General features: G+C 37.9%; 1 protein-coding gene across 4 annotated transcripts in view; it reads left to right on the plus strand.

Annotated features, from left to right (window-relative positions):
• The window catches only part of COL9A1 (collagen type IX alpha 1 chain), a 67,551-nt gene that overhangs the window by 34,112 nt on the left and 9,720 nt on the right, over positions 1 to 23,719 (plus strand). For 2 of the 4 annotated variants that reach the window (XM_039568926.1, XM_039568927.1), the window contains 14 exons: positions 607 to 660; positions 1,968 to 2,021; positions 2,708 to 2,761; positions 2,944 to 2,997; positions 3,106 to 3,159; positions 3,373 to 3,426; positions 4,527 to 4,571; positions 5,369 to 5,422; positions 5,517 to 5,570; positions 14,735 to 14,788; positions 15,550 to 15,621; positions 19,630 to 19,665; positions 19,768 to 19,812; positions 21,556 to 21,588. In XM_039568926.1, coding sequence (XP_039424860.1) covers positions 607 to 660; positions 1,968 to 2,021; positions 2,708 to 2,761; positions 2,944 to 2,997; positions 3,106 to 3,159; positions 3,373 to 3,426; positions 4,527 to 4,571; positions 5,369 to 5,422; positions 5,517 to 5,570; positions 14,735 to 14,788; positions 15,550 to 15,621; positions 19,630 to 19,665; positions 19,768 to 19,812; positions 21,556 to 21,588 — 717 coding nt within the window. Of the gene's footprint in view, positions 1 to 606; positions 661 to 1,967; positions 2,022 to 2,707; positions 2,762 to 2,943; positions 2,998 to 3,105; positions 3,160 to 3,372; positions 3,427 to 4,526; positions 4,572 to 5,368; positions 5,423 to 5,516; positions 5,571 to 14,734; positions 14,789 to 15,549; positions 15,622 to 16,626; positions 16,649 to 19,629; positions 19,666 to 19,767; positions 19,813 to 21,555; positions 21,589 to 23,719 lie in introns of those variants that run through there. The other 2 variants (XR_005604178.1, XM_039568928.1) reach the window with 2 other exon arrangements.

The following is a 23,719-nucleotide window of genomic DNA, read 5'->3' on the forward strand; positions in this document are numbered from 1 at the left end:
GCTGCTGTAGTCATTGTTGCATTATCATGATTTTCCTCACCTTTTGGGCTGACAAGGCTTCAGATGTTCTGTGCAAGATTCCATCTAACTTTGTGATGATAGTTAGGATACATCCTGCTGCGCTAGGGTGTCTACTCAGTTTAGCCTCTTGTGTGGTGGACATAAAAGCTTAGCACTTGCGCTCCCAAAAACCTTGCCCTATTTTATCTGCATCCAATCCCCCACTTAAGGCAACTTGCCACTTTTGCAAATTTGGCCCTCACATGTTCCTTTCACACAAGCTGCAGGTGAGAATGCTTCAACTCTGTGGTAGCCAAGATGGAAAAACAGTGCAGTTTTTTTTGTCCTTACGGTGTATTTGTGGTTTTATAATACAGCCTGATAGTTTTGTTATTTTTTTAAAAGTTCTAAAATTAGTAAAATATCAAATGACTATATAAATTAAGAATTCTAATGCAGTAGTAGTTGGATTTCTCCTTTAATACTAAGAAAATAGTAAAATAATCATAAAGAAAGGGTGTAGAACCCTTGAGTCCTCTGTCTGAAAGCTAGGACAGTCCAGATCAGAAGAATTAAGCGTAATTTGAATATACTTTTCTATTTCAGGGCATTCTAGGTATCAGAGGTATAACTGGCATAATGGGACCTAAAGGTACCAAAGTGAGTATTAACCTTTCTTTCTATAAAATGGCCTGTATTAAAGAAAATGTACACCTCTGAATATTTAAAAAGCTTATTTAAACTTCTTCTTTATTTCCCCTTTATTTTCTCTCTCCTGCCAGCTGTATTTCCACAGCTACTGTACTTCTTGTTAGGAAGAAAGGTAGCTCAGTCCTTCTAATTGATGAAGGACACTCTTCACTCCTTTTCCCCAGTCCTTGTATTTATGGTAGTTTTGCATGTATGCAAGTCTGTAGTTAGCAAGATAACAAGTTATAACAATTATGAACTATAGCACATTTTAATTAAACCTAAAATCTATTAAGTAGTCCCTCCTGCGATTTTTATCTTCTTAAAGCCTTTTACTTCCATCATCATCCCAGTTTTTGTCAGGAGTTTTTATTGAGAGTTTGTTCTTTTTTCCATTCTTTCTGTCTTTAACATCTCTGTGTCTTAAATTGCTGCCAGTCAAAACTGGCTGTTACATTTCTAGTTTTGTGATCTTGCTAAATCTATATGGTAAAAATTTCTGAAAGGAATAGAATGAAGAAATCCTGCCATTGTCTCCTTCTCCAGAAGTCAAATCACATAAATCTTGTGATCATATGTCTTTGGAGACAACATCAAATTTCTCCTGATTATGAATCTTCTAATGAATGATCCTTCCTAACCTCTCGGACATGCTTGCTAAGTTATTACTATCTTACTTCACTTTCCTGGCCTTTTTGTGTTCTAATTTTTTGTAGTTATTTGCCTACATTTTCTGTAATGTTTTGTCTACTTGAAATATTTACCACATCTGTTTGACAAAGGAGTTCCATATTCCCTCTCAATCTTTTTTAAAACCATTTTTTTATCTACATTTACATTTATTTCCAGGTAGTGATTGCATTGTTTCCTTGAAACATATGTGATAGAAATAGCTGCACTGCACTTGATGATTTCTCTGCATATTTTGATGTTACTCTATTATGCGATGAAGGATATAGTATTATTAAAGAAGACACAGAGATTTTTTGAAGCAGCATGTGAAGGTCTACCTCCTTCCTAGAATTTTTAGAGAATGAACTGAATGTTGTTTTTTGACTAATATTTTTTCATAGTTAAGATATATTTGTTTTATATCTCCATTAAAAAAAACAAGATAGATGAAGAAAATTTTATCTCTTTTTTTTTTTTTTTAATTGGAGCTATAACCCCCCCCCTCATCTGTAGAGAGTTTACAGCTCTTAGCAAAGCAGGACACATAAGTTGTTAGTTCTCCAGCAGTTCACTTTAATATCCTGTGTTACCTATTTGTTTTGTAGGGAGCTCGTGGTCTTGATGGTGATCCTGGTCCCCAAGGTCTTCCTGGTGCACCTGTAAGTAGAGTGTAGGTTATCCAAACACTTCCCAGTTAGTGAAACTTCGTGGCTGTGAATCGAAAAAACCTCTGATTAATCCAATTCTATTGATTCCCCACAGGTGAATAAATGATATTACAGTGATATCAAGTCTGTAATGTCTTAATGTTCCCAAAGAATTTGAGGTAGATGAACCCATTTTAACTTCTTAGTATGTTATGGTTACCTCTTCCTTCTGAGTCCTCCTGTGCATTAGGGTGGCTTGGAATTTTTCAGGTATCAAACTGGAACAAAACCTGTACAGGGCAATTTGTACAATTTGTGTTGGAGGTTTTTATTGTGTGTGTGTTTTGTTTGTTTGGGGTTTTTTTGGTTTGTTTGTTAGTTTGTTTTTTTAAATTCTTCCTTGCTCTCTGCTTCCATAGCTGGAATTTGTGCTTGGAATAGCCAGTAACTGTGTTAAACAAACAAGTGCAACATCCTTTGCTTAGACACTCCCAAAATCCCAGGTGATGGCTTGAGCTCTGTTTTTAAAAATATATCTGTCAGCTGCAGTTTCTTAAAACTGCATTTTTAAATATAGTGTGATTTTGAGACTTTCACCAAATGTGAGTTGTACTTGTTGATTTTCTGAGAGCTTTAGCTAAAAAACACGAGGAAGTTTATTCTGGTTTTATTTCTAAAACTTATTTTTTTTCCGACAGGGGGATCAAGGACAGAGAGGTCCACTAGGAGAGACAGGTCCAAAGGGAGAAAGGGTGAGCGCAGACAAATTTTGACTCCTGTTGACTTGCAGACATTAGTTACTTAATAGCATATAAACAGTGCATAACTGGTACTCTCAAAATAATGTATATCTGAATGAGTATGCATTGACATTCTTTTAATCTGTCATTTCATTGTCTTCAGCTGCATTTTTAAAAATTGTTATTATTTTTAGGGTCCTCAAGGTACAAGAGGAATAAATGGCCTCCCTGGGCCTAAAGGAGAGCCTGTATGTATATTTAATTTCTTTATTTGCTTCATATGATGTTAATTTGTATATTAGTGCTTGGGCAAAATCTCTTCAAAGTTACATTAATTTCTGTTTTCTTTTTTCAAGGGCTTACCAGGAGTTGATGGCCGTGAAGGAATCCCTGGAATGCCTGGAGCTAAAGTAAGGCACAGTTGGCATATGTCTGCACTTTGGTAGTGCCCTAGATTTGTTCACTCATTTGTGGCTGCTGCTTGTGGCTTTATGCACATTATTAGGGTAATTTAATTAACATTCCTATACTGTAGATCGAAAAGTATGTCAACTCTGTGTTCCAGAAATAAAATATTCCCTCGTGTTTGATTTGAATAAATTACAACTTAAAATGTTTTACAGGGTGAACCAGGAAAACCTGGAGCTCCAGGTGATATAGGGCTCCAAGGATTGCCAGTAAGTATCAAGTATTTTACCTTTGAATGATAGGCTTAGTTCAAATCATAGAAAGGCTGTGTATAGGTTAATTTGAATCTGATATTGGAGTAATTCAAGTGTAAATCTAAGCAAAAGGCCCAGGGCAGAGTATGTGTAATGCAAGGGGAAATTCTGCTATGTGTATGCAAAACCTTTGCACAAAAGCCTAGATCTCCTTATGATGCCATTGTGAGGAACTTGGCCTCACAAAACCTTTGTGGCCAGGATGTGACTGTCCTAGTGATTCTCCTATCTGAGACCCCGTGGATACTGTGGTGTGACTCCACAATTAGGGCTGGTCTCATTGTATTGACTATGGCCAAACTATTCCTAGGCTGAGCAGGAAAAGCTGAGCTGCTAGTCTGGCATACCTTACACGAACCATCATCCTTTGATACTCTGCTGGCTCAGAACATCTGGAATGTGTCACGGTCATGCTTCTTTCTGTGGGTGGGTTGGAGGTCTCTGGTGTATCCCCTGTGGTGAACTTGCAGGGAATCAGTAGTGCTTTATGGGCCCTTTCAGAAGGTAATCCTTGTGCATTAACTGAGTTTGGAAGCTGTGCCAATTGTCACAGGCTAAATAAAACCTCTTTAAAACACTTTGCTATAGGACTAATTGCTGTGAGGAATAGTGAAGGAGATGTTTTAAAACAGAACTGGACATAATAAATTTGTAATACTAAATGAACTCAAGCTTGAAGATAGTTTGGTAAAAGCATACTTGCTATGAGCTGTTGCAGAGAAGTGAGGAGGGAATGAAAAGTGTCCAGTGGCATCTGTTAAAATCTGCACCTCCAGTCTCAGCACACTGGGACAAGCATGTCTTTCTAGTCTAAGACAGAAAGAGTCACAACATCTCACTTATCCATGCTCCTTTTGCAATTTGTGAAGTAAGAATAATACTCCTTATCTGTTACTTTGTAAACAGAAAGAATTCAAACTTGGTCCCTTATTGAGTGAAAGTGCTTCAGTATCAAGTAAAAGGATTAGAAATACTCAAGCACAAGAAGGATGTTGTTTTAACACCATTTCCAAACCCCTTAACCACAAACAAACGTAAATTTTTTTTTCTTTCAGGGTTTACCAGGCTCTCCAGGTATGAAAGGTATTCCTGGCCCAAAGGTAAAACATCTTGAGTATTGTCTTTCTTATACCACTGTATTTGTGCTTATCAAGTTCTAAAGTATTCAATGAAATTGTACTTTCTCTTGTGTTAAGAGACAAGCCTTAGGAATTAAATATCTTTTTTTATCAACTTTGGCCTGTGCATTTTCATGATTCTTGTGCTACATGACATGGTTTTCATTATTCTAGGCATTAAATAATACCTAAAAAAGGCCATTCCTTCTAAACTTGTGGAAATCATTGCTAGAGGAAGCTTGTGATGTGCCTACCTCACTACTGCTTGAAATGAATGATCTTGTAATAAGATAGTATTTCTAGCCACCCTAAGCTGATTCAATCACAGAGGTTATTACCTCTATTTAGGTAGCACCAAATTGCAGCATCAATTCCAATCTAGTTTAAAAAGTTGTTGTAAGATTGAGACTGTGGAATGTTTCAGACAATGATGTTTGAGTTTAGTTGTAAGTAATTGAAAAAGAAAACTAGACTGAGACAAGATTTTTGTCTGAAATTACATGGAGTGATATTGCCTTCTGTGATTTGAAAGCAGCAATCAAATCTATTTGGGATTTGTCAGCACACAAACAGCAAAGGAACTGAAATCTGACTTTTGAAAAATTAGATAGAAGGGTTTGGTCAAAGTTAAAAGAACACCAAAAGTAAGGCCGAAGTTAAAAAATTGACACAGGCTGATTTTTTTTAGACCTTGTTGCTTTCCTTGTTTTAATTTTTTATTTTAAAATGGAATAGCAAACCATTGGCTCAGCTAATATTTTTCATCTTTTGTCCAACAGGGTAATAGAGGTCCTCCTGGGGTGCCAGGGTTAATGGGAAATCCTGGTAAACAGGTAAAACCATTAATCTTATACAAAAGATCTAGAACAATGTGTAAAAAAACCACTTTTCAAATTTGTTGCATTTCAAATTTGTTCCCCAAAACAGGGTCAACAGGGCCCAGAGGGAGAAGCAGGTCCAACAGGACCCCGGGGACCACCAGTAAGTATGGAATAAATCTCTAACTGAGCGTATGTAAAATTACAGTATCTCAATATAGGGTTGCTGAAGCTAGCCACAAGGTAAAGTTATTATTTATTAGAAGTTCTAATTTTTGAGGTAATTAATAGTTCTTTATCTTCTTTACCAAGAGGATGTGCATCATCGCATAGAGAAATACAGTCCTATTATATATCCAATAATGTCCTATGATTGTTTCTGGCTTTGGTGGAAAGTTAAATTTTTAACCTTTGCTTATATTCTTCTTGTCTTTGCATTTAAATATGCTGAGTAAAAGCCAAAACAGAGGGGATAAGTGTGGTTTGTGACAAAAAGCTGGAACCAAACTCCTGTTCTTTGACTGCAACACTCTGGTTGGCATTATGAACGCAGATATAGTGGTGTGAAGAATAGAATTTATCTTTAACTGGAAACACTGATGCTGTAATTTCTTTCCCTGGAGATTTTCCTTAACACTAGAAAGATTTGGAAGACTGGAGAAATTGCTGCTGGGCAGGTAGATTGTTGCAGGAAATAAATCTGCTAAGAAAAGTGAACTAATGGCGTCTGTAAAGGCTCAGTTTTGAAGACAAAGGACAGCTGGATACTGGAGAGTGTTGGGTACTGCTTTCTGATTCTCTCTAGAGGGGACCTGACATGGTTTGAAGCTGCATAAGGCTGATTTAATTTCCCTTTGCTGTTAATCATTCTGGATGGAGGGGGATGAGAGGCTCAGTGATTTGAAGAAAATTTTCATGTACAAATAGTCACTCTGATGACATTAACCAGGCTCCAGGCTCTGTAAGCAATTGCCTTTTCAGGCTTCCCTCTTGCCACTGATACCCTAGGGATAGTTTCCTGGAATTTTCTGAGCTTCTGCTGTATTACAGTGGTACAAGTTTTGCTCATGCAGTTGTAGGGTTATTCTCATATGGGGTATAGTGAACTACTGTCTGTGATGTACTTGTAAGGGTCAGGAATATCTTCTGTGAATTAGCTGCTTAGACATATGCCAGCAGTCAGCCAAGTAACAGATTCCATTTTCTTCTGGTTTTTTTTCTGTGGTTTGTGCTATCATGGGCTAGATACATTAATTCATCAGATAACATTTATTTTGGGCAATCTTTGCATGACTACTGTGTCCACAGCTGCCTAAGGGTGATACAAAAAGGGGATTATGGGAGTATTTACTAGGATGGATTACAGCTCTCTTCAGCCTCCCAAATACCCAACTTGCAAACATGTATTTTTGTTCTTTGTCTTTAAAATTGTTGGGTACACTAGAAAAAGTTTTCAGCCCTGTTCTTGGACTCATACTTGTGACAGGAACAGGAATTCTAATTGAATCAGACCAAAGTAATTGCCCACTCTGATAATGCACTGTAATCTGCTGAACTATTCTTTTAATCCTTTCAATGTGAACATGAATTTACAAAATCAGCAGTCCATAGAACAGGGGTTGACACATGAGGTTAATTATTAGTAACCCTGTAGATGGACAAAAATACTTAATGCAGATTAAATACAGTGATTTTTCCTTTTATCACTCTAGAGACCAGCAAGGCACCTGGATTCCTTGCCTTTATTTTCTGTGTTTAAAAAGTGCACTCATTTTGGAAAACATGTAAACATTAGAATCAAAGTTTAGAAAAAGAAAGCTTTTAGTCAATGAGTCATGAAGAAAGGAAGCAAATTATTGATTATAAAGTAAGTTTGTATGTGGTACAGCAAACAGTAATCTACTTCTCATCTGTAGTTCCCTTAAAGCTCTAAAGAGCCTTGGATAATAACTATGTTGGCTCCCATCATCTTGAGACTACAGGCAGCATACGACTGGAATAACTCTCTTTTTTTTTTTTTTTTGAGGAACACTTTACTTCTACACCAAAAATGGGGGTGATGAGGGTTTTTCTGTGTAGGAAGGACATGGGGTTGAACTACTGAGCTTCAGAGACCTTTGGTCTAAGCTAAGTCGATATTTATTTCCAGGGGAGAATAAAGAGTGTTTTCTCTTTCTTCTGCAGCATGTACATGTAGCAGATACATTTGAACTTCAGCTTTTTGGATTCTGCCCTAGGGAAAAAAAAGTAATCTGCTGGTTAAATAATTCTGTGTGCCATGATTGTCAAACTTCTAAAACTAGACAATTTGGCAATAAGTCGAGAAAAGCAGCTATAATTCAATTATAATCGTTCTAAAGAGAATTTTTCTTTTTTTTTTTTTCCTTTACTCTTTTGAAATTTTCTCACAGCTTTAATACTTGCTTGTTTTTGACCAAAGTTACAAAACCAAACACTTTCAAAGCCTGAGAAATTTATGGTTACTATTCAGGTATTTTTCTTGGCCTATTTCTTCTTATTTTGAATTACCCACTTTAGTACTCACTTCAGTTCTTTCCTTTCCCCTTTACCCCTTTTTTCTATTTCATTCTTGCTGCAGAAGACTCAGGTAGAAGTCAAGAGGGGTTGGGCTTATTCCTTGGAGAAAGAAAAAACCTTGATATTTTGCGGGATAAGGGGAATTTCAGTCCCTTAATATATTGGTTGCACAGCAACAGCCACGTGAGATCCTCTTCACTTCCCTATTTCATTTACCTGTTCTTTATGTTGTGACTGGGTAAGACAGCACGGCTGGTAACTCCAGGAGGGCCAGAACTCCAGAGGAAAGGAAATCTAGTGAAGGTTTGTTGGGGTATAACAAGGCTGGCTCTGCTAATTTAGCCAGCAGGCTGGTATTTCATTAGGGAAAACCAACATGCCTACATTTGTGTTATATTTAAAAACTACATGGGTTTTCAGCTTTATCTACTTGCAAAAGACATTTTTTGAGAGAAATTTTTCACTTCAACTAGTGTGTAGTTTTTTTAAAAGTTACACAAGGGAGCACTGTTGGGGAAGATGAAACAGGAAAACCTTGGAAATATGATTGCCTGACAAAAGATTTTGGGAATATGAAAACTACAGGCAACATCGAAATGAAAGCCACTTTTGAAATACCAGGTCTTAGTCACTGAACAACTAGAAAACAATGGTATGGCCACTGAAGTAATCCCCTCTTGATAGAACAATACCCTCTGCTTGCAGGCAGGTCCAAGGGTCAGAGCAGACCCTACTAGCTCAGCAGAAGGGGTCCAAAGAGTAGTTTTTAGAAGTTAAGATGTAACACTCTATGGTAATATAAGAACTCTTATAGGCTGTATGTAAATGCTATAGGATTTGTATCTTGTATTAGATTGGTTAGTGACAATTAGAATATTCAGTACAGAAGATGATTTATTGTATTGTAACCAGGACTTCAGACATTCTGATTCTCTCTTCTCTATTCCTCTCTTCCATTTCTACTCTTGCTCTTACTCTTGCTCTTACACTCTCTCTCTCACCCGTTCACTCTCTTGCTCTCTTGGGCCTGCTCAGAGCTGAGTCTACCAGCTCTGAGCAGTGCCCCAATACCCACGCCCTTTACAATAAACCGACTGTGTCCCAAGACCTGCCTATAGAGATCTCTTGTCTCCATCTGTCACCGTCTACGTCCGGCCGTCCCGACCTGGACCCCAGAACCCCCGAAACCTACAGAGCACTATCATCAGTGGCTCTGTGAGACAAATACTACTTCTGTACTGTTTGCCAAATAACTTGTAGAGTCCTCTGGCATAAAGCATGTTATTTCAGTGTATTTTTATTGTTAAACAACTATTGGAATATAGTTGGAAAGATATTGTTGCTAAACAGCAGATTCAAATTTTGGCCTTTTGTGAGTCTCTAAACATTTACAGTTTCACAGGGAAGGTACTAAATATTTGAAAACAAGACTGCTAGCTCTAATTAAAAACTCATGGCAAACTCGTGCATTAGGAGACTTTTTTTCCTCACCTCTGGCAAATATCCCTAGGAGATACTGGCTTTAAAAAGTGTCATTTTAGTCTGTTATTGTTTTTCCTTAAAAAACTTCCACTGGCATGTGAGTGTGTAGGGGAATAAAACAACTTTTACTATTCATGTGTTCATTAAACCAGAAAAACAACTGGACCAACTTGGAAATTTTGCCTTTCATTTCTAAATGAAACATATTCTCCACCCCACTCTAATTGTTTCGTTGGTTAACCTTATGTTTGCTTCACATTAGTCTAACCAATCCAAGTAATGACCAAACTCATTTGTGATTTAAACCTTTCTAAGTCAGTCATCATGGCAGGTGGCCCAAAGGAAGGAATTCTCAAATATGGAAATGTCATTCCTAATGAGTGGAATTTAGTCATGCTCCCTAAGCTGCTTAACCATTTTCTTTCATATTTCCTGAGATTTAGTAATCTAATTTAGTGTCTGCAAAAATACTGACCCCTGCCTCTGCTTTTTCATCCCTTGCTTTTCTTCAGCTGTTTAACCTGTAGATTGCTAACATTTGGAGAGCCTGCATTGCACCCTGTGGTTTTGCAGAGAGCTTGTAATACTGAAGTAATCACTTAAAGCTCCATACTATCAAATTGAGCAAACTTGATGTATATGCAGGCCAGCATTTGTATGTGTTGTTTTGTAATTAGGAAGTAATACATGTTTTCCCAACATTAGCAAGAGAGTCTAAATATCTGGCTGCCTAAGATTTGATACCATAGACCCTCTGAGAGGCTTCTGAGGTGAGCTGGTCTGTTGGGCTGACTTCCTCTCTGGAAGTGCCTTTGTCTCACTGTAAAGGGGAAACCTGGACAGTACCTTGGATTTAGTACTCGGATGTCACACAGCCCAAAGTTAGAGGAGAATGCTGTTTTCGGCATCTTAAATTACTTTCAGGTAAATAATTTTCTGGTCTTTAAAGATGTTTTTGTCCTGCCTATGCTGAAACGTAACTTTGGTTACCCTAACACTATAACTAAGATGTAGCTTTTCTATCATACTCTTTTTACATTACTGCAATAAATAATGGGTCACTTTCTGTAGTTGGTAATGGTAGTGTGGTAGGATGGAATGTCCTTGTCTCAGTTTATATGATATGTTTAGGAATTAGTGGACATGTTTCTTATACATAATGTCAGACATGTTCCACAAGTGGTGTCATAGTTTACATTTAAGGTACAGCTAAAGGGGTTAGTTAGCACTACAGAGTTTATAGCAGAGTCAAAAGGACAAAGTACATTTCCATCTTGCCAGGTACTTTTCATCCAGTAAACTTAAGCCTCTAGATGAAGGTCACAAAACTTTTTGACCCTGCCCAATTCCTCAGCATGGTTTGTACAGGGTAGCACTTTTCCTCTCACGCTTGCAGACTGCATATCCCAGGCAAACTTGATAAGCTCCAAGCCTCTTCACTTCTCCTAGTATTCAGTCCTGTCCGCCTAAATGACATGGCCAGATTCTTGTCTGATACCTCTTTTTTTACCCCTTCACCTCCAACAACAACTTTCTTTTACTTTTGGGCATGGTAGACCTCTGGATGTCAGCAGATATCACAATGTTGTCTTCTCCTAAGCAGTGTAGACAGTAACCTGGGTAAAAAATGGATTTGTTATGGAGCTCGTGTACCAAAGCTGTCCTAGACTTCAGCTAACGCTGTAGACACAGTCAGAATGAAAGGTCTCTGTCCTCTAGACTTGGCCACGGTATCACTTTTGAAGAGAATGACAGCTAGTGAGCTGCTGCTTGTGCCCAAAGCATGGCATCATTAAGAGGAGGGAAGATTTCATGCTACATCTACCTCTTACCATTATCCTGAGCAGTACAATTAAATTATTACTCTGGCAAAGTTGCAAAGGTACATTTAAAATCTCAGAGAAAGTTACTTGTATATTTACTCTTCTGTCAAATATTAGTTTACATTCTTGGATGCTTTTCAGTACTGTATTGAGGGTCAAAGAGTCCTGTTGATGCTTCTGTGGATAAATCCTTAAACTTAAATGAATATTTCCTCTGAGATTTTGCATCACAAAAATTTGATAAGTTTAAGTCTCACAAGTATATAATTGATAAATGGGTTACATTTTGCAAAAGACTTTGAATATGAAGTTTTTAAAAAGCCAAAATGTACTTTGTTTATTCTTCTTTATTCTGCACAGATTTAATTCTCTATGGCAGTGCTATGACATATTTTATTAAAACAAATTTTTTAAGTAGAAAAGAGTTATTACAATATACGCTGTGGATTACCTCTCGAGTGATTCTAATTAGTGTTTCATTTATCTGGGCAACTAAGTGAGATGCAAATTACCTGGGGTGTATTCTCATTCTTATTATTGTTCCACTCAATTGATGAACAGGAAATCAATAACCCAGTGAAACTGTCTTAGCATGCAAATGCATTCTGTAACTCTTTGTGAGAATTCTACAAAAGCATCAAGTCTTCAAAATTTCAGTGAGGGTGAAAATGATCCCAGAAAAGCTAAAGGAAGGTCTGCTGTAAATCCTGTAAGGTTCTCTTATGTGTTACATTCAAAGGCTGAATATAGATCTAACAGAACTGTGAGACAGACATTAAACCTTCATTTAAATGTATTGAGAGTCCAACAATCATGCCTTGAAAAGGGAAGGTAGATTTTTGTTGTAACCACAGTCTGGCACAGGAGCTGTGGAAGGGCTGCCTCCTGGTGGTGTTCAGACTTGCACTGCTGTGCTACCATTTCAAACTTACCATTCTGCATGTGCCTTTTCCTTGAGGCATGGGATGTTCCCCAGCATGGGCGCAAGCCTGTCTGTCCCAGCTCACTCTGAACTGCAGTGGCTACTTTCCTTCCTTAAGCCTTTCACCTCTAGGAAAAGTATGGATTTTGAAGGGTGTCAAAAGTATATAAAACTAAACAAATTCTGGTTGTCTTTTTGTTAAAACCAGTGCAGCATGCCTGTTTGTTTGTAGGTGGCCTGAAGCGATTCACTGTTATACAGAGGGCTGCTGTGTAAGAAAGGTGGGCTGAGGACACGGCCAAGCTGCCTTCTGCTCTGATTACTGCCTGTAGTGACTTACAGCACAGAGGAGCATTTCATCTGACCAAGTAAAGATGTCAACCTCTGAACCAGTTATTACAAAAGCCTTCCTATAAGATGTGGGGAAAATGTATGTGCTTCTAGGTTTTTCTAATGACTTGTGTTGAATTTTAAATATTTACATGAGGATGTTTCAAAATGCCTTTTTTCTTCATTTACTATGAAGAGAAGCATGAGTAACCAGTTTACTGTAAAACCTATCCTAAGGCCATTTCAGTCAGATGTAACTTGGGAGGAAGCATTACAGTCTTTCTAGTTATACCAGGGCCCAACAGGATTCCTCATTCTTTGGGTTCCAGTTCTTCTCTTACGTGCTAAAACACCTCTGCAGATCTTGCAGTGGTGGCCCATCGTTTGAAGTAATCTGTCCTTACAGGCATAAATGCCAACATTTACAGGAAACACCATGCGTTTGTATTCCAGTCGTCCGTATACTAACCTCCTTTTTTAGCCCCTTAGAAAAGCATTGTGTTTGACACAGTGCTTGTGGTGTGCATTTGACGAAAGATGTTTTCTGCATTTGAAATAAAATTGAAGATTTTTCTTGGATTTTGTATGACCAGTAGAACTTTTGGTGTGCTTAAGAGGTTTATTATATGATTTTAACTCTCTGAAGGTTATACTGCTTTTGTTTGATCTCATGCAGCAATGACTGCTATGGCAATGATACAAGAAGACAAGTTTCTAATGCTGATCATAATTTAGGCTTCATCTTTCCTGAATCAGAAATGTAGTAGTATTCCAGGTGATGGAGTTCAGATTTTTGTGATTAAATATAAGTTTAATGCATTTTCTGGGTTGTAAAATGAAGGTGAGTTGGGGGGCATTTTTCCTTTCTTTCTTTCTTTTTTTTTTCAGCATAAAAAAGCTTCTAGAAATTATGCAAAGTGCTTTAAAGTAATAGGTATTTTAACACCACAGGATATTTTGAAAGAAGTGAACGGAAAAGTCTGTTTATGTTTGGTTCTGTGATCTCTCCAGGATACCTAATTATTTCTTGGATTGTAGAGTTAGCTTTCCTAAGCTTGTGTGAGAAGTTGTCATTGGATTTATGACCTAGTGTAAAAGGCCATGTCTGCCATCTTTTATTTGGTATGCCAGAACGTTTCACAATATTGTTCTTATGAAAAAAATCCTATATTTAAAATTATCCAGTGCACACAGCACTAGAATGCTAAGATCTGCTTTTATCTAAAATATTCTATGTTATTGTATGATCGTTTATCAACTTGCATAACTAATAACATCAATTCTTGACATTTTATAATCTTAAATGTTATATCTTTCTTTTATTGCAAATAGTCCTTACATATTCACACAGTGAAATTAAGAGGAGTTCCTCGAGTGAGACCTAGGCTTGTGTTGGGACACTGTTTGAATTTATCTGTCGAGGGATATGTCTGTACATGTGAGAGTGAAGCTATAAAACTTATTGAGCTGTTCTGAAAAGTTCAATCATAAAAGACAAAATCTTTTGAGAAAGGTACTTTAGTTCAAAAATCTTTGCAAGTTTGGCTCAATGTCAGCTTTACCCCCGCTATGTATACAAATGGCTGCATTAAGAAATGGAGTTGTAACACTGATGTGAATACAATGATCTGGATGGATAAACATGTCCCGAGTGAAGACATAAAGATGCAGTAAAGCACATATTTATGCTTATCACTATTATAAATGGGGATTTTTAAAAGTTACACTTCCCTATAACAGTCTAGACTTTTTTAAAACCTGCATGAGTTTATTAAGCATTACTTCTGCATTCACTTTTCACCTTTGTCCATTTGGGATCAGGTGCTTTAAATATTACAGGAGTTCAGGTGATGAAACTAATCAAAAGCCTAAAGTTAAGTGTGAGTGCCAGAGTTGTCATAGTGAAGTGAATGTGTTTGTGATAAGTAACTCTAAGGTGTGATCTCATGAAGGGAACTTCATTGTGCTTAATCACTCAGCAAAATGAGTTACTTGAATCATTTAATGCTAAATAAAGATTATATGCAATTGTTAACTAAAAATGTTTACTCAGAAAGTTTCACTGGTTTTAATGCATATGGTATTTTTTGCACTATGGAAAAGAAGTTTCAATTAAACCCAACTGCTAAGTAGTGTAAATGACTTAATATTAAGGAAAAAAAATCATACTTTATTCCCAGATCACAGGATGTATTTCAGGAAATAATGTTGTCCTTCTATTTCTGCTTCCAGGGTAGCAGAGGGGAGACAGGTCCTGCAGGTCCTCCAGGTTTACCAGGGAAATTGGTAAGCAGTTTATTTCCATATTCCGTGCTCATGTTTACTTTCAAGGAGCTTTAGTATCATTTGGAACTACACTTACTCACTTATCCATGCAGGGAACTGAAAATAACATTTAAATGAGTGGTCGTTCAGTTTCTTTTTCAGTCCTCTGTGACTGTGCTAATATTAGAAAATGCTGTTTTAAATTACATGGAGATGTGTGTGACTTTTTCTTCTACTCAATAAACCCATAAATCCTATGATGTGCAAAGCTGAGTTGCACACTCCTGTGTGGGCTGCGTGTACCTGGGAGCAGGAGCAGTGAGAGACTGGCTTTCTGCTAACAGCTACGTGAAACTAATGAATGGAGCACGTTATGAATGCCATCTTTTACCAGAGCTCCAGCAGTATTTACACAGTATCGGTCAGAAGCATAGCTGGGGAGGTCTTGGCTGAAAGAACCTACTGTTCCAGAGGAATGTGCAAATTGCAGAGTGCAAGATCTTGGGAAGTATTTTTAAGAGAACCAGACTGTCGTTGAGGGACTGGAGGGTAGAAAACCCTGTAAGTTATTTCTGTTGTGATTGTCAGCAATAAATTCATAATAAGATTCTGTTTAAAGTGCTGTAGTTTGGATCAGCCCTATTTGCATCAGATAATCCTCTTTTATCAAGTTAAGTCTGTTCTGGGAATAAGGTTCTGCCCCATCTGCTTCAGGGTATGACCCTTAGTTGTTCATTCTAAACCTGGTTGGCTAAGTTTACATCCATGATTTATTTTCACAGGGTCCCCAGGGTAATATTGGACTTCCTGGACTGCCTGGTCCTCCAGGCCTTCCTGGTGGTAAAGGTGACCGGGTAAGAAATGCACTCATACATGCAGACTGCAGTTTGATGTCAGGAGTAAACACAATAAGTTGAGCACTGTTTTCGCTTTTTCCGTGAATTAATGTCTGTTTTGTATGTAGATATTTTAACTGCTTGAAAGTGGTGCTCTATGTGCCCATTAACCACTTGTAGCTCATAAGGGTGGACAGGAAAACTCTTGACAGTGTCACTTGAGGGACTGAAATAAGATTACTGGTGTAAACACTCTTTTGTTTTTTTAAGTTTGAATCATTTGAAGACCTCAATCATACTGCAAATCATTGACACAGCCAGATCTGAAATGGTCAGTCAGGGTCTCTGGTCACTATACAGCTTTGTAACTTCCACCCTCATCTACAGTAGAAGTGATGCCTGTTACATGTCTTAGGACCTGCTATGGAAATGCACATGCTAATGCAGCTATTGTGACACCTATGCATACATGCAGAATTACAGGATAGAAGTACTTCTAGTATTTTGTTGACAGGGAAGGATTGGGCCCTGGGGGCCTCACATAACTGCAGAAGATACCTTGCTTTGCTCAATAAATGTCAGTGAAGACAGTACATAAAGCCAGAGATGTTTCTTGGCTATAGGAGGCTGCAAAGGATGGAATGCACTTGCCAAACTTCTGACATACTTGTTATAAAAATATTAAGTTCTCTACTGTGTTTCATCTCTCTTACTTGAGGCACTTCAGTATTAAATGAATTACACTTGTGGAGTGCCCCTTACATCCTGCTGACAACCAGGGAACTGTTGACTGTTAGTCAGGTATGGGTATATCTGATGTAGAATGTCTTAGCTGAACAGAGGAATCCTGCCCTTGGTATGCTCCCAGTGTACAACATAGGGTGTCTGGATAGGGCTTGCTGTTGTTTTTGGCAGCTTTTTAAAAAAAAAGCTATTCAGGTACTTAAAAGCAAGCTTTATGTCTTTGATGTTGCTGAGGTATTTTTTCATGTTTGTTTGGTTTTCTTTTAATGCTGAGATCAGGAACACATGTTTCTAGTCAAATGTAAGTATTGACATAAAGCAGTCTCTTTTTATTAGGTTGGTAATGATTCATACTTTAGACTCCTCAAGAGGGAGATTGAAGGTACTGAGGAAGCAAATGTGAAGGAAAATACCTAACGTGTTGCAGTGCTGACAACCTCCTTCCAAGGGTGCCTGATTTTCCTTATTTATCATATAAATGGTCTGTAGAATGAAAAGTAGAATGTAGATGCTGTAAATGGACCTAGAGAGAGTCAGGCTACATCCAGGAGGTTTCTGATTATCTAAGTGGCAGATGACAGTAACTTGTGCCTGGACCTTTTTTGAAAACCTGAGGTCAGTTTATTGCTCTGTGCAAATAACCTTAAAGTCCAAAGAGCTATGCTAGGAACTATGTCATCCTGTGATTCCTTTTTAGCTCTCCACATGTATCCTTGATTTATATTATTTTTTCCAGTTACATAGAGGTTGGAGTGAATTTTCTGGGGCAGCCTTAGCATGGCTGCAGCCTTGCCAGCAGCGCTGACCTGCAGTATGTCTTCCAAGTCACAAGCCTGGAGAGCATTGTGCCGCTCTATCCTTCCTCTTCCCTTCAGCTTTTGCAACTGCATCAGTCTTACAATGTATTGGTTTTGCATGGCCTGGTTTTGTCAGGTTGGAAATAGGTGTCTCTGTAGCCTGTTAACCCTAGTCTTTGGGACAACCCCTTCTAGGAGTAAGTTCTAGGCTGAAGTAACTTTTTTTCCATTTCTGGTTTCAAAACTTCATGATTTTGTACACAGGCATCCTATAAAGTTCTGTTGTGTAGCTATATCTGCATGATAAGAGTTGATGAAAATAGCAGCCAGAAGCCAGTAGAATTCATGAATTTGATATATCAGTAGTTATTCTTGATCCCAAAGCTGATAAATATTGTGTACTATCTGTTGGCATCTTGTCAACATGCAGGTGGTGACCACTTAAAGAATGAATCACCACCAAAGATACCAGCAGAAGTGTTTTTATTGAAGTAATATATAAAAGTGAGAGGTGTCAAAATTCTATGGGTATAATAATGATTGAATGTTACAAGCATAACATAATGTGTTAATTGCAGGATCAGTGTTCCTGTTTCCAAGCCCACATGGACCAATCCTCACCACGTCACCCTGTCCCTGTGTGGGTTTTCAGGTTGGAAGAGGAGGTCACAGCCTAGGCCTCTGCCTCCTTTGGAGCCTGAACCAGACTGCCACTAGTCTGGGCAAGGAGCTGTGTGCATCAGGCACACACCTGACATAGTCTAGCAGAGAGAGCAGGACAAAGCAATGTAAGAGCAATGGCTTACGCTTCAGTGAATCTTACGGGGTGGTTATGCCCATGCAACACGGATAATGCCCAAACCCCAGCATTCACCAGTTAGAGTGTTTCTGATTCATGTAGTTTGGACTGGTTTCATACACTTGGGTTCTGTCTATTTTAGTAAGTTAAACAGCACCAAGGCAAGTGCCAGACCCTGGCACAGCAACACAATCCTTTATGCTGCTAAGTGGTTAAAGTAGCCCCTGGTACAGTTTTGGATGATGCTGACAGGCAGTTTTGCAAATAATTCTTGGGTATGATTTGAGAAGCATTTTTGCAAATAGATAGGCAGTAGGTCAAGAAAAGTGAGTATTTTCATAGTTTGACATCTTGCCTTAGTGCCTCCGTTGAAATTTTTGGAGTCAATGTGGATTCAGATAGTTTCAGTTACGATTCTTGTATTTGCTAATGCAAACACTGCAGGCCAAGGCTCACAAAAAGCATTCGATTCTTCTATGTCAGCCTTCTCTATTGGCAGTTTTATTGCTCTAAACAAGATTAAGGGGGCAGAAAGAATCCCCAAAACAATGTTAGGTTGGAAACCAATATCTTTTTTGTGTAACTGGGAAACCTTAACAAGGCACAATGTTGAGAACACTTCAAACAAAATAGTTTCAGTGTTGACAAAGTTGGAATGTTAAACAGTTCTGTGATTTATACTGCTTATCTTTGTGGATAATTTATTATTAGCTCTTCATCTTCAAGAACATGAGAACATGTCAGAATTCATTAATTTCATAAAACTCACACCAGTCTATGTGTCTGTATCTTACGTGAATTAAATGGATCTCTGAAATGAGAGAGAAACTGCTGCATGTCTGTCTGTTTTACAGAAAAAAAATATCATGCACAGTTATAGTTCTTTTGGAATGCATATCTTTGAACATGTGCAGACTGCAAAGAATATTAAAAGGATGGTGTGACTGGTTTTCCAACAGAATACAAATACAAAAAGATTGTCCTAAATGATAAACTGTTCTACAAATTTAATAATTTTGATATAGAGAAAAATTACATCTGTTTGAAATGAATTAGGTCATTAATTTATTACTCCTTATTTCCTGCCCGTCCACACAGGTACGTTTTGTTAGAGGATTCTAAGATGAAACATAACCTAATTTCTTTTGAAAAAGGCATATTAACTCTAAGATACAAGCCTTTTGACACAGGTTTGCTAAAAGACATTGAGAATTGAACAGCACACAAGACAAGATTGTGACTGTACTTGTGAATGTCTCTCTGCTTATCCCTCATTAGCAGGGCTACTATAGCCTTCAGCAATATGGAATATATAATAGTGCTAGAAAAAGTGATACACTTACTGGATTTATTTACTTGTATCTTGTAACCAATTCTCAGAGCAGACCAGTAGCATCTGCAAAAGCATTTGTCATTTAAAGGGGACATCTTCTGTTTGACACTCAGAATCTGTACTGTCCAGTGTGGTGATGGATTATATGTTCCAAACTAGTACTTGCCTTCAGTCTGTCACATAAATTGCATGGTAAGACTTAAGTGCTTTCATTGTCATTCTTAAAAATTTGCAGCTTTAAAGGTCTCTTGCATGAATGTGAAATTTAGGATCAAAAAACATTTAATGTGCTTTAGAATCTAGAGTTTGAAATTCTGAAATATTTTTTTTTTTTGAAATCTTTAACCTTTTAGGGTTCGGTGGGTGAACCAGGACCTAAGGGTGAACAAGTAAGTCATGATAGAGATTATGGGACTTTAAAGTCACAGTACCAAATGCCACATAATGCTGACTAAATCTGAAGGCTGACAGTATGTCTTTCTTTGATGTAGGGTGCACCTGGAGCAGAAGGAGATGGAGGAGAAAAGGGTGACTTAGTAAGGCGCCTTCTTTTCTTTACCTGATATTATGTTGTTATTGTAAATTAAAACTATAAAATGTTGTTGGAATACTTCAAGTGTTATGTTTTCATCACTGAAATGCACATTTAAGTTTTGTAGCCACTGCAGAGCACAGCAGTTCTATTTGCCTAGTTACCCTATTCCTGCTGTTTGGAAAGCACTGAAATACATGTGTTCTGTTAGGGGTACAATATAGTACAGACTGCCTTGAAGGAAAGGGATGTGTCTGTGTTTGTGTATATATATATGTATGTATGTGTATATATATATATATGCACACATATAGATAGATACATATAGAGACTGTTTGTTTATAAATATATATATATATGCATACACAGACACAAATTCTTGGTGTTTGAGGCAGTGAGGATGAGCAATTAGTTTAACTCAAGTGAAACAGGAGGAGAGTTAATAAATATCCTTAATGACTCTCACTTAAAGGAAATATTTTGTATTGACTTTCTCTTTGGAAATATGATTTGCAACTGGCTGTTAGGGAGAGGAAAAATGGGCTGGGAAGAGGCTGTGGCACTGTGATATTGCATATATATATGCTGCAGGAGTATGGCATGTTGTAAATTGACATGGGTAATGCCTGGGTCATGTGCCCTTGGGAAAAGAGGATGTTTTTCCCTGCCAAAAGAGAAACCCACTGGTCCAGTGTCTCCCATGAGGTTTCATCCAGCAAAGCCAGAACTGATCTTTCTAAAGAAAGTAAACTGCTCCCTATTCAAAGAATGGTAGCTGGGTCATATGTGGGAAGTGAGTGTTTTTATCCTACATGCTGCAATTCTGAAAGCCTTAGTGAGAAAAATGTCCAGTAACGGAGCATTACAGTCACTCTACAGATTCCCAGGAAGCAGTACTATGGGTTGTTTAAGTGTGCTGCCAGTCAGTCTGGTTTAAATGGATAACAGTTATTTCTATTTCACTTATGACCTATTCATTAACAGACAGGCCTTTAACTGGAAACTAGTTATTTCACCATGACATTTAAGAACTGGGAGAGGGCAGTTTACAGAAATCTCTCTAAGTTTCTTCGGTGTTTTCATACTAATCTATTTCACATGTGATTACAAGATTTTGAAAGTTTTTTTTTCCAGTTGAGAGGAAAGCCTAAAAATTCCTGAATAGTGGGATTGCTCTTCTCAGTCAGGTGATTGAGGGATTTTGGAATTGTTCAAGCCAGGAGAAAGATTGCTGGAAATAGGAATGTGATGGGATTTGACTTCTTCACAGAGCTTTAGGTAGACACTTGTCTGGTTTCTGTTGCAGTTTTTCAGTATTAACACAGCACTGAAATCCATAGTTCTGTCACTTGTCGGAAACTAGAAAATCCTGGTTAAAAAAATGCATCCTCGAAAGTTTTCCAAGAAATCTGCTGTCTAAGATTGTCCTGGGGTGTAGCTGTGTTTGGGAGGTTAGAGTCATGTGTCTGATTCCAACGTAAGAAATACAAAAACAATTATAACAAACATGCTTTCTCATCTGCACCTTACAGAAAAGTTTTTGAGAAAGGAATTGTACAAAACCCACTCAAAATAAAGGTTTTATTTTCAAAGGAATTGTAATTAATTTGTGGTGCAATTTTGCATAAATCAACCAAATATATGAAATTTCTTTTTATAGTGAAAAAAAAATCATGTGAAATGTACTGCATTTTTAATGTCAGTGGTAACGGAGACTCTCTTCTAATACAGTTTGTCTTATTTTTAGGGTGACATGGGATTACCAGGAGCAAAGGGAGCTGTAAGTATAATGAATAACATTTTTATGGAAATACAGAGATCTAGTAGATCATATAGATCATATAGATGGTTTTCTGATCTAAGGAAAGAAAAATGCAAATAACAGGCTAAGCTCTTTATCGCAGTTAAATTGAATGTGTTCTAACAGATTTTCTTCTGTTTAAATTTTGAATACAGTTAATATTAAAATGAATTAGCTTTGAAAAGGAATTAGTTTCCTGAATTCTAACTCCATAAAAGAGAAGCATCATTCAGCAGCAGTTTTCTGGCCAACTAAGCTTTTTTTTAAAGAAAATGAATGCACCCTTTGTACAGTAGGTGTTGGATAGAAAGGAGGCTCAGTGCAGTGGCTGCATGCCACTGTTAAAAAGCTGGCAGCAGGATTGTGATGTCTGTGAAACCAGAAGTATTTATGGCTCAGATTCCTTTATTTTATTTTTGTTTTTATTTTTATTTTATATTTATTTTCTTTTATATTTATTTTATTTTCTTTTATATTTATTTATTTTATTTTTATGTTATTTTAATTTAATTTTTGTTTTGTTTTGTTTTATTTTGTTTTATTTTGTTTTCATTTGCAAAATGATAACTTTGATGTGGAAGGAGCAGAATCTTGTATGTCACCTAAAAAAATAACTGGAGAGCTGAACTCCTTCTTTTATTTCAAGATCACTGAAGAGTTGGATTGTTACAGCATCTGACAGTATGGGCTGTGATACTAAAATACCAACAGTTCTGCCTATGGGGAACTGAGGCTGAGCATAACAAAAAAACCTGTGCTTGTGTTCTCTGTGTTCGGGGTAACTTCAGGGCTAAGCAAATGCAAGCTAAAGAGTGTTTACTGCTGATGAGGATCCTACATGAAGGACATGAGGAAGAGATAGAGTAGAAGAGAAATCCATAATTTTATCCACCTCGATTTTTAAAATCCTCTTCTATTGATGAGACCCTATAGGGCTTGCCATCCCAGTGAGTACCTTCACAGGAATGAGTAATCTGTCTGGGAACCTGATAACTCACCAGGCTGGGGAAGAAAGGAATGATGGCTTCCCGGTTGTGTAGTCCATAAAAGCAATTATTTTGTCTTCTTAATGTATCCATCGAAGCACGTTCTTTGGGTTTTCTTCTGGTAGGGAGAGCAATGGGCTGTCTGGGATGCAGCGCAGCTGGAACCGAAATGGCTCCATCTTGTGGATTTAGCTGATACCACAGCTGAGTAATTTGTTCGTCAGCATCTCTTTCAGCGGGTGTGGCTTTTTTTTTCCCCCCAGTAGATTTGGGAAGCCGTGAGTATGTAGGGTTTATTTCTTAGTACTACTATTGATTAATAGGAGTAAATTAACTTGTATTGAAAGCAGCTGTGGTGGTTTGACCCTGACTGGACACCAGCTGTACACCAGAGCCACACTGTCACTCCCTTCCTCAGCTGGCCAGGGGAAAGAAAATGTAACAAAAAGCTCATGGGCCCAGATAAGGGCAGGGAGAGATCCCTCACCATTTATGGTCATGGGAAAAACACACTCGGGGAAACAAAGAGATTTATTACCTATCAGAGTCAGAGTAGGATAATGGGAAGTAAAACAATGGGGGAGCACCTCCTCTCACTCCTTCTGCACTGACCTCGGTGTCTGCAGAGCTGTTCCTTTCACATATTCTCACCCTGCTCTTCTCTGGCTGCAATTATTTCTGGGCAATAATTTTTCCTCCTTAAATATGTTGTCCCAGAGGCTTTACTAACCTCACTGATTGGCTTGGCATTGGCCAGCAGGTCTGTCTTGAAGCTGGCTGGTGTTGGATCTGCTGGACATGGGGGAAAGGTTTTGGCAGCCACCCCCGTAGACCCCCTGCTACGAGAACATTGCCACTCAAACCAAATACGATAATTCAGAGGTGCCTGCTGGCATAGGTCTCACTCTGCGTGATATTTAATAACTCTTAGTAAATTTACTGGAGTAGAAGCTATAGCTTTGTTTACTCAGTGTACTAAAGTGAACTTATTGACATAGTCACATCAATCCTTTCATTCCCCAGGGGTCAGGAATAGCTCTTTCTACCCCTTCCCTGAGTGTAATCATGGCACTGCATCTGTTCAGGCAGTTTGTCAATGTCAGTTTGTGTGAGGATGTTCCTTC

This window comes from Corvus cornix, chromosome 3 (genome assembly GCF_000738735.6).
Source record: "Corvus cornix cornix isolate S_Up_H32 chromosome 3, ASM73873v5, whole genome shotgun sequence".
Classification (NCBI taxonomy): Eukaryota; Metazoa; Chordata; class Aves; order Passeriformes; family Corvidae; genus Corvus; species Corvus cornix.